The sequence below is a fragment of the Aedes albopictus genome, chromosome 3, assembly GCF_035046485.1.
Source record: "Aedes albopictus strain Foshan chromosome 3, AalbF5, whole genome shotgun sequence".
Lineage (NCBI taxonomy): Eukaryota > Metazoa > Arthropoda > Insecta > Diptera > Culicidae > Aedes > Aedes albopictus.
Genome location: NC_085138.1, coordinates 236,679,013 through 236,690,167, shown reverse-complemented (window position 1 = coordinate 236,690,167; position 11,155 = coordinate 236,679,013). Strand labels below are relative to the sequence as shown.

At 42.7% G+C, this 11,155-nt stretch overlaps 1 protein-coding gene across 1 annotated transcript; it reads right to left on the bottom strand.

Moving 5' to 3' along the window:
- Nucleotides 1-272: 272 nt before the first annotated feature.
- LOC134291645 (uncharacterized) lies at nucleotides 273-10,768 on the bottom strand. Its single transcript, XM_062859646.1, has 2 exons — nucleotides 1,109-10,768; nucleotides 273-1,039 (listed from the first exon to the last, which is right to left on the bottom strand). Exon 1 carries the CDS (start codon nucleotides 8,631-8,633, stop codon nucleotides 2,226-2,228), a length of 6,408 nt encoding a protein of 2,135 aa, XP_062715630.1. The 5' UTR covers nucleotides 8,634-10,768; the 3' UTR covers nucleotides 273-1,039; nucleotides 1,109-2,225.
- Between the last annotated feature and the right edge of the window lie 387 nt (nucleotides 10,769-11,155).

Genomic DNA, 11,155 nt, shown 5'->3' with positions numbered 1-11,155 from the left:
TTCTTCACGTTTCCAAAAATGATTAACTAGCAGTAACTTTTTGCAAAGCGCGTTTAAAACTTGATGTTAGAGCCATTCTAGTAAAATGCATAATTATCTGATAGCCATTTTAAAACTGTTATATTCAATTCAATGAACCGAATGAAATGAAATTTTGAACAATCTTGACAAACGTTTACACAAAACATACAGGCGAAAATATTGCCTGTCCCGATCATTTTGTCTATTTCCTGTATTTCACATGAATCGCATTACGTATAGATACTTTAACCCTTTGAAACCGGAATTTTTCCAAGCGTTATTATGGAGTTTTTTCTACGTATTTCTGTAGTTTTAGTGCTCAATAGTATAAAAAAGGTAGAATATTATGCAGAATATTTTTTCCGGACATCCTAGGTCACCCAAACTGTTCTTGAGTTTAGATCCTAAAGTCTACGGGTGTAACGGTAACTTCTTTCATTATACAAAGCTTCAATTTGTAACCTATCATGTCCAGTAAGTCTTCTGAAAGTTCAATAGAGAGTATTACATCAGTCGGGATATCCTAGGTCATCCAAACTGTTCTTGAGTTTAGAGTCTACGGGTGTAACGGTAGCTTCTTTCATTATACACAGCTTTGGTTTGTAATCTATCATGTCCAGTAGGTCTTCTGGAAGTTCAATAAACAGTATCAGCTCAGTCGGGATATCCTAGGTCAATCAAACTGTTCTTGAGTTTAGATCCTATAGTCTACGAGTGTAACGGTAGCTTCTTTCATTATACAAAGCTACGATTTATAATCTAGCATGTCCAATCAGTCTTCTGAAAGTTCAATAGAGAGTATCAGATCAGTCGGGATATCCTAGGTCACCCAAACTGTTCTTGAGTTTAGATCCTAAAGTCTACGGGTGTAACGGTAACTTCTTTCATTATACAAAGCTCCGATTTGTAATCTATCATGTCCACTAAGTCTTCTGAAAGCTCATCAGACATCATAAGATCGGCTGGGGCCATCCAAACTATTCTGGTGTTTATTATCTAGCATCTACAGCAATTGAAGCTTCTGTTTTGGCTATAAAGAGTTATGTTGTATAACCTATTATACTTACTGGAGCGCACAGAATACAACCAGAGACTATGACATAGTAGTACTTCGGGATAATCAGAGTCGTACACACTGTCCTGTAATATATTACATGAAGTCCACGTAATAAAACCTTATTTTTACTTTTTCGTGTTACACAACATTATCAACCATTATGATTGTGTTTAGTTTATTTATTAAGCGTTAACAAGAATTAATTTAAAAATTATAATCCGGTTGCTTCAGTTGCTCCAGCATATACTTAGGCGGCTGTTGGTACCGTACGTCGTTAATCACAGAAAGTTTTAGACGCATTTTTTATCATCACCAGGTAGTGGTCAGAGTCGATGTAAGCGCCACGATAGGTCCTGACGTCGATAATAACGCAGAAGTCCGTGTGCTGTAGTGATCACCACTTGTAACGATAAGGGAGTGTTGTTGACAGGCAACGCGAAATAAGAAGTTCCGTATTTTTAATAATAGTGAGAATGTATTAAAAATTTCCTGGAATACATACTTAGTTAGGATAGTTGAGCATGTTATTATATATTATTGTGACTTACGTTTAGTGTTCTTATTTCGTTTTTTTGTTCAACGTTTGCTTGCTTGAGAGAGGATTGCTTCTGTAATAGGAATAGCATTCTAGTTAGAAAATGTTGCACTTCTTATTTCCAATTGGATTTACCGGAGATTATCCTATCAATGGAATAGATGCATCTGCTGCACACAGTTCATAATCATCCGCGAAGACTACACCTAATCAGAAAGGGCTTTAGCATGTGATTTGTTTTTCTGTTTTAATCGATCTTACCGAGAATTCTAATTCTAATTTAATGTTATCGAATTCACTGCAATCTATAAAAACTAGTCAAGCCGAGTCCGTACTATAGACGTAGTTTTAGGTTATCTTAAGAGAAAAAATGTAGTTTAAGCACAAAACCATCAATAAATTCAAGCACATTATTTCATACCCTTCACACTAATCCAATTATTCTTAAGCACTACTTCAAATTCAGCGTTAATAATGATTAAGTTATTCCTAAATTTCTAGCATGAAATCACATCACGTTTCATCAGCATCTATTGTTCTTTGTTTTGCCAGCTAGTAGATCTACCAATGACAGTTTTCCTGGATGTCTGTCAATCGCAATCAAGTTTGGTTTTACCACAGCTGACCATGACTCTTTCGTCCAATGTAGTGCGACGCGCCGACCGAGGGGTCGTTACAGTCCCCCCCGGGTACGCCAAGTGTTTGGCTTACCGATCCGTCGCGTCGAACATCCAGAACCGCCAGCTTTGTGGCTGGACGCTCGTAGATCCCATTCTTAGTTTGCACCGTTGCTACTCTTACCTGCTGGTCTTTCCCTGTTCGAACCGAGATGATACGTCCCAGCGGCCAACAGTTCCGAGGTAATCCAGGATCGACGACAACTACAACGTCGTTCACACTTATGGGCTTGACCTTATTGTACCATTTGGAACGCCTGGTGAGATCGGGTAGATAGTATCGTACCCACCTTCGCCAAAACAGATTCGCTTCAGCTTGTGATGCTCGCCATGCTCGTTTTAGAGCACGTCCGCTGTCTTCAAGAGGTGCTGCTGGTTTAAGTCCGCTGGATGACCCCAGTAACAAATGGTTTGGGGTTAGTACCGGGTCATCAGGGTCTTCAACGGATACAAATGTCAACGGGCGCGAGTTGACGATATTTTCTATTTCAGTTAACGTGTTGCGCAGAACTTCATCCGAAGGATTGCGTTGAGGTTTCATTTTCTCAAGGTTCACTTTAACCGAACGTACGAGGCGTTCCCAACAACCGCCCATGTGTGGAGACGCCGGTGGAAGAAACTCCCATTCGGTATGTGGACTCACGATCTCCCGTATCATATGATCCTGATTCATCTCCTTCAATGCTGCGTTTAGCTCTTTACTAGATGCCACGAAATTCGTACCACGATCACTGTATATTTTTGTCGGTACACCTCTCCTGGCCATAAAGTTTCTCAGGGCCATAATACACGAATCAGCGTTGAGCGAATGCGCGATTTCCACGTGAATGGCCCGCGCAGTTAGGCATGTTATTAACACGCCCCACCTTTTCTCGAGCCGCCGACCAATCGTCACGTACATAGGCCCAAAATAATCAACACCGACAAACGAAAATGGCCTTGTGAATGCTGCTAATCTGCCTTCTGGTAAATCTCCCATTATTGGAGGGTTCGGTTTGGCCCTCTCGTTTTTGCACTGTTGACAGTCGGATCTGACACTTTTGTACAAAAGTCTTAATTTCGGAATGCGGTACACTTGTCGAACCTCATTTATGACGGTCTCGTGGTTAGCATGATGATAGCGCACATGGAAGTCCATCAGAATCAATCTGGTAACATGATGATTCTTCGGAAGAATAATAGGGTTTTTAACATCCATCGTAGCAAATTCACAGTTTCCAATCCTTCCACGCATTCTAACTATTCCGTTGTCATCCATGAACGGCGTGAAGGCGTAGATCGCGCTGGACTTTGGCAGCTGATTCTCTTTAGAAGCCGAAAGAACGTTTATCTCCTCGGGGTACGACTCTAGCTGTACTTGTTGAAAGAGGTATATCCAGGCACGTTGTAGTTCTGATTTTGAAAGAGGACCGCCTATGCGATGTTGTTTGATTACTAACTGTCTAAGATTATGTGTGTATCTAAACAGCCTAGCAGTCACACGTAGAAGTCGTTCCCATGTACCAAAATAGTTGAAATTGATTACCGGTGCTGGTGCAGCGCCGTGATGGAAAAGTTGGGCGCGTAGTTCCTCTTTCGTACTCGTTCCATGAGTAGGTTCAGTCGGCCAATATTCACGGTCGTTATAGAGAAAATCTGGTCCGTTAAGCCACCGACTACTGCTGTCAAGGTCCGGTTGTCCTTGCCACTTGGTAGCTTCATCAGCGACATTTTCTTTCGAGCTTACCCATCTCCAACTTGAAATCGTAGTGGTTTCCAAAAGTTCACTTACGCGAAATGCCACGAACTGGGAGTAACGCCTATGGTCTGAACGGATCCAACACAGAGCATCCCGTGAATCTGTCCAAAAAACACGTTCATCTATTTTCAAAGATAGCGAGCTTGCGATAGTTTCTGCTAATCGGGAGCCGATTACTGCCGCCTGTAGTTCAAGCCGAGGTATTGAGACAAATCGTAGAGGAGCCACTCTTGCCTTAGCGGAGACAATTGCGCACTCCACCTTGCCGTTTTGCTCGAAACGCAGATATGCAACCGCTGCGTATGCGAACTCGCTAGCGTCTACGAACGTGTGGAGCTGAACGTTGGTGCCTTCGCCTAGGCTAACAGTTGTTCGAAAACAGCGGGGAATTCTTACTGACTGCACCATTGAAAGAAACTGTAGCCATAGCTCCCATTTGGCATTCAGTGATTCTGGGATGTCCTCGTCCCAGCCAACAGCAGACCGCCATACTTCTTGTAGAAGTATTTTCAAAAAAATCAGTAGATTCGAGATGAGTCCTAGTGGATCGAATATCGCCATCAGAGTACGTAGCATCTCTCGTTTCGTTGGACTCCGTTTCCCGGATAGCAGCTCGATATCATGCTTTGGGGATAGTTTGTAAGTAAACGTGTCGGTCGAAGTACACCACCACATTCCTAATATTTTTTCTGTTGCCAACTCTGAATTAAGGTTCAGGCTCTTCTCGTGATCCTGGTCCGCATTTAGTGCATTGAGAACGATCGGAGAATTAGAGAGCCAGTTTCGCATTTCGTAACCTGCTTGAGCGTGGACATGTCGAACGTCCAAAGCAAGTTTAATCGCCTCGTTTTCAGTTTCCACGCTAGCTAACATGTCGTCCACGTAATGTTTCTTCGTTATTGCATCAGCAGCTTCAGGATACTCTCCTTCGAATTCCTTTGCGTTGAGGTTTTTAGCGTACTGCGCACAACTTGGTGAGCAGGAGGCTCCAAAGGTCATGACCTGCATCAAAAAGGTGCTGGGCTCTTGATCAGTCGAATGTTCCCTCCATAGAAACCGTTGACAATGTTGATCATCCTCGTGAACCAGCGTTTGGTGGAACATCTCTCGGATATCCCCGCAGATGGCCACCTTACCTTCCCTAAACTGAAAAAGGACCGAGTTCAAGGAAGTTAACTGGTCTGGCCCTTTTAGGAGCAGTGTGTTGAGAGAGACTCCCTGAGATTTTGCTGCTGCGTCCCACACGATCCTTAGTTTCCCAGGTTTATGTGTGTTAAAAACGGGAAATATCGGGAGGTACCACACGCGTGTTTTTGTTTGCAGCAATTCCTCCGCAGTCAGCCGACGAATGTATCCTTTCTTCATGTAGTCCTCGATTTTCTGTTGCATTGCTTCAGCCAGCTCGGGCTCTCTTTTCAGTCTAGCCTCAAGGCATCGTAAACGTTGAAGTGCTGTTGGTTTACTGTTGGGAAGGCGAAACTCGTCAAATTTCCACAGAAGACGTGTTACGAAGCGACCGTTTTCGGTTCTTGACATGGTCTGTAAGATGTCTTGTGCACGTTGGTTGTCTGCCGAGACGATGAGATGATTTGGCCTCGAAATACCCAAACTATCGAGTAAAAAATACTCCTGCATTGCTCGATGTAGAATGTCATTGTTATCTTCATTGCATACACCGATATTCCAACTATGGTATCCAGTGAACACGCCCCCATCTGAACCTCCATGAACGATCCAACCGAGGCGTGTCTTCGTGGCGAGTGGTTCATGCATTCTTCCCTCTCTGCCTTTTTGCGGATGGCCAAGATTGGCGTTATTCACTCCAATAAGAAGACGTGGCTGAATGTTTCTATATGACTCAGCTGGGATCCCTTTAAGATGGCTATATTGTTGGGCGAGATCGTTCATACAAAGTGATTGATGAAAGAGACCGAGGTTTGGAACCGTGTGTACCTCTCCTAAAGGGTATTTCTTGGAGTTTTTCTCGATTCCGGAAATGTCAACTTCTACCATTCTCGAGTTGTTCTCATACCGATGTTTGTCCCCAGTCCACTTCAAACATATAGGCACCCGTTCACCATCCACGTTTAACTCTGCGGCAAGTTCTGCGTCCATCAAAGTCCATGATGATCCATCATCCAGAAAGGCGTAGGTTTTGACTACCTTTTCGCGGCTATACAACATAACGGGAACGACGCGAAACAGTGTCTTAGTCGCCGGGTTGTGATGAGCATTGCAACCCCGCCTTTCAAGATCTGAGGCGTCGACATCCAGCTTATCGTCCTGCTTCGCAGGTGCTTCACCACCATCACGTTGACTGTTATGGAGTAACGGATGATGTTTGAAAGAGCAACCATTTTTTCCACAGACCTTTTGTGATTTGCAAGGTGCTTTATGCTTCTTCAAACATTTTCTGCAGTTTCCAGCCTCCTTAATAAGCGTCCATCTGGAATTGTATCCTAACTCGAGGAACCGTTGGCACTTGTCGAGATTTACACAGTTACCTTTGCATGCTGGACATGTAGGTGAGGTATGATTCGCCGTAGATGAGGTGTCGGATTCTTCACAGTGCGCATTAAGAAAAGCCGGTCCACCTTTTCCAGTACGAGAAACACTTAACGTCGCTATCGGGCATAAAGTCTCAGCAAGGTCGTACAGCCAGTCAGCAAACGCAGTGAGATGAACCGTTGCAAGAGTACGCCGATGTTTTGCCCAATCTAATTTGAGAGATGGGGGAAGTTTGTCAACAAGCTCTTTTAGCAGCGCCACATTGTAGGTATATTCCAAAAGTTCACAAGCTTCAATTGTTGCACAAAGGTTTTGCACCGTTAGCGCAAAGTCGATAACGGTGTCTAGTTTGTCTGCTTTAGGAGCCGGAGCAGCATGGATCTTCGCTATCGAGTTATGAATAATGACCTCAGGATTACCATAGAGCATTTTGAGCGTTGCGATTATTCCAGGAACGTTGGTAGGGTGCATCAGTCTACATTTCACAGCATCATATGCCTTTTCTCTTCGGCATTTTTGAAGGCGTATAAGGTTTTCTTCCTGCGTGTACCCACACATATCTGTCGTCGAAATAAACGTTGAGTAGAACAGCGGCCACTCCTCCGGAGATCCGCTAAAGTTTGGTAGCTCTCGCGAAACGGCCTGTCGTGCAGCAACTTGGCTGTGAGAAAGATTGTTGCCATACTCCATTTGCGATCTCATTTGCCTCGGGGTAGAACGCAGCATCGGGTCGAAGGTAGGCACACTTGCATTTGCAAATCTTATGCTTCTTGGCGGAGCTCGGCTGTCGTCTTGTACATACGATTGTCTGCGCTCCGGTTGCATGCTGTACGTAACGTTTTGTACGAAAGCGTTCGCTCGGTGAGATGTTGTAACGTCCATGGAAGCATGCGATGTTTGTTGCTGTACCTGTAAAGCAGGTTCTTGATTTCGGATCGTATGGTTTTCTAGCTCTCTAGATTGGAGCCATGAGTTTACTCTCTCATTGGGTCCTTCCTCTTCCACATTGATGTCGGCTACCGAAGATGTCTCACTGGCAATTTCCTGCAGAAGCTCGTATCTTTTTCGAAGATATTCTCGTTTGTTTGCTTCTTCCTTTTCTTGGAGCTTCCTTTCTTCATCCAACATTTCCAATTCCAGCTTCTTCTGCTTTTGCTTAGCGGATAGTCTTGAACTTGTTGCTCTCGAGCTTTGACTCCTAGAATCCATTTGAACTGCAGAATTGTTGCTTTGGAGATGAATTGGTGCGAATGTCGTTGATATTGCCAGTGGTTCCCTGACTAACACGGGAGCAGTAGTTGATGATATCATGCTACGAAGTTGTTGGTTGAGTAACACTGGTGCAGGAAACCCACAGTGTGGCAGTACCGCCGGTGCTACGTTGGACACTGTAGCGGATGTTGTTGCTGCTGGCGTTACACCTGACGATCTCATCGATGTTTGATTTATCAATGATGTTGCTGCAAACCCATACGGAGGAAGTAAAGGCTCTGGGACAGATGCAGGTGTAGCTGATACAGCAGCTTCTTGCATCGCGGGAGGTTGACTTATCAACGAGGGAGGCGTCGAAATGTGACACGGAGGGAGTGTTCGAGCAAGACTGGATACCGTAGGGAATGTATTTGGGAACGCGTTGCTGAACTGCGGCACTGTTGCAGCATGCGGGATTACTGAAGCGATCGGATTTACGGACATTGTTGTGCGAGGGTAACCAAGAGCGTAAGGTGTCATACTAATGGGTACGGTCGACGGCGCAGTAGTAACTGGAGATATTTGCGACCACGACATATTTACATACTCTAGGGGAGTTGTACTTACAGGAACCGATCTAGACGGAGCTGAAGTGTATGTATGCTTTAGGGCACCAGTTAGTGGTTGACATTGTGGGCACACGAACCTCGGATTCTCGTTAACAGAATCGATTCCGATGCAAGCTGGATGATACCAATAGCGGCATATGTTGCAGTGCCACACACGGCGGAGATCCGTACCACTGCAGACGTTGCATTTCTCTGTTGGCGTGGAGCATGGGACTCCCTGGATTTGATTCGAAGCGTTATCTAGACCAGGATCGGTCTGATGCGAGTGATGAGACATCTTCACTATTCTTCTCGCAAATACTCGTGAATAAACGAAATTTTTAATTTGTTGTTGACAGGCAACGCGAAATAAGAAGTTCCGTATTTTTAATAATAGTGAGAATGTATTAAAAATTTCCTGGAATACATACTTAGTTAGGATAGTTGAGCATGTTATTATATATTATTGTGACTTACGTTTAGTGTTCTTATTTCGTTTTTTTGTTCAACGTTTGCTTGCTTGAGAGAGGATTGCTTCTGTAATAGGAATAGCATTCTAGTTAGAAAATGTTGCACTTCTTATTTCCAATTGGATTTACCGGAGATTATCCTATCAATGGAATAGATGCATCTGCTGCACACAGTTCATAATCATCCGCGAAGACTACACCTAATCAGAAAGGGCTTTAGCATGTGATTTGTTTTTCTGTTTTAATCGATCTTACCGAGAATTCTAATTCTAATTTAATGTTATCGAATTCACTGCAATCTATAAAAACTAGTCAAGCCGAGTCCGTACTATAGACGTAGTTTTAGGTTATCTTAAGAGAAAAAATGTAGTTTAAGCACAAAACCATCAATAAATTCAAGCACATTATTTCATACCCTTCACACTAATCCAATTATTCTTAAGCACTACTTCAAATTCAGCGTTAATAATGATTAAGTTATTCCTAAATTTCTAGCATGAAATCACATCACGTTTCATCAGCATCTATTGTTCTTTGTTTTGCCAGCTAGTAGATCTACCAATGACAGTTTTCCTGGATGTCTGTCAATCGCAATCAAGTTTGGTTTTACCACAGCTGACCATGACTCTTTCGTCCAATGTAGTGCGACGCGCCGACCGAGGGGTCGTTACAGGGAGATTGTGCCGAATGTAGGTGCTACGTGTGGCCAGATCATGTTCTAAAGTTGCTCGTAACCCGGCCGGTGCCACGCGGAGATAGGAATCGGAGTTGCATGGGAGAAGGCCGAAGGGCTTTACAAGACGTCAAAGTCATATTGGCAGCATTTGCTGTGATTATAGCTCTTACAAGTTCGATAGAATCATGATCGGAGAATCATGTTTGTTAACCAACAGAGAATATATGCAATAAAGATAGAGCATGGAACCATTTGGGCACGAAGTCGTATTATGGGAACTTTCTGCTAAAATTTAATCATTCTCATAGCATATTACCTATTGACTTGATTTTTTTTATCCATGGCTGGATAGCGTACACAGTTAAATAATGTTACTGCATATACCCTGTAACACAAAGGATTTTCGATTTTATCTGACAAAATGGTTCAGTGTAAATTGTTGAATATAGAACGTTGTAAAATTCATTGCAAAATTCATTTACCATAATTGTAGACTTGTAGCTCTGAACTCCAATTTATTGAACCTGAAGTTCTGAACTCCAAGCTAGTTTGGCTGACCTGGAACTATAGGGATATGTCTCCAAATGACATTTGAGATTTTGAGAGCTTCAGTGATCCCAGCAAATTATGCAATACTATTATTTGTGGTGAAAACACATAAAGACATTCTTGTAAATTTGAAGAACTTCATTATAGAACATTTTGGACGCTCGTGAATATCCCAACGGGCTATAATAAGCAAGAAGACTTCAGATTGCTCCAGTAACCACGGTTGATTTGATTATGCATCGTTACTCAGTTTAACAGCTATGGCTGCTGTTACGAGTGTAGATCTGAAGTTCTGAACTCCAAGGTAGTTTGGCTGACCTGGAACATCCATATAGTGTCTGTAAATGACATTTGAGATTTCAAGAGCTTCACGGATCCCAGCAGATTATGCAATACTATTATTTATGACGAAAACACATAGAGTTATTCTTGTAGATTTGAAGGACTTCATTATAGAACATTTTGGACGACCGTGTATATAAAGAGTTAAAATTAGCTAGTAGACTTCAGATTGCTCCAGTAACCGCGGTTAATTATGCAGCGTTACTCAGTATAACAAATATGGCTACTGTTACAAGTGTAGACCTGAAGTTCTGAACTCCAAGGTAGTTTGGCTGACCTGGAATATCCTTTTAGTGTCTCTAAATGACATTGCAGATGTCAAGAGCTTCACGGATCACAGTAGGTTATGCAATGCAATTATTTGTGGCGAAAATACATAACATTATTCTTGTAGATTTGAAGGACTTCATTCTAGGGCAATTTGGAATACCTAGAACATCCCAGAATATAAAACATCTCTTGGGTTTCTTGACCAAGGGTTAATGAATACATTTAAACGTAACCCATATCCAAGTTCAGCTTTTAGAACAACTGGTATGTCAATTATTTCGTTTTTCCAAATTTCATGGTGCTCAGGATGTTCTAGGTTGTCAATGAAGTCTCAAATACAAATATTCCCATTTTTCCTTAATAGAGGACTCAATTTGCAACAACTTTGCCGAAGACAGTATTCTGTTTTGCTGAATGGGTGAATTTATACAGTCGTTTCTATGTTGGGGTCATATATAGCCCCTCCGGCTCCAAAGGGTTAAGTAGGTTATTCTGAAGTATGTGTTTCCAGTT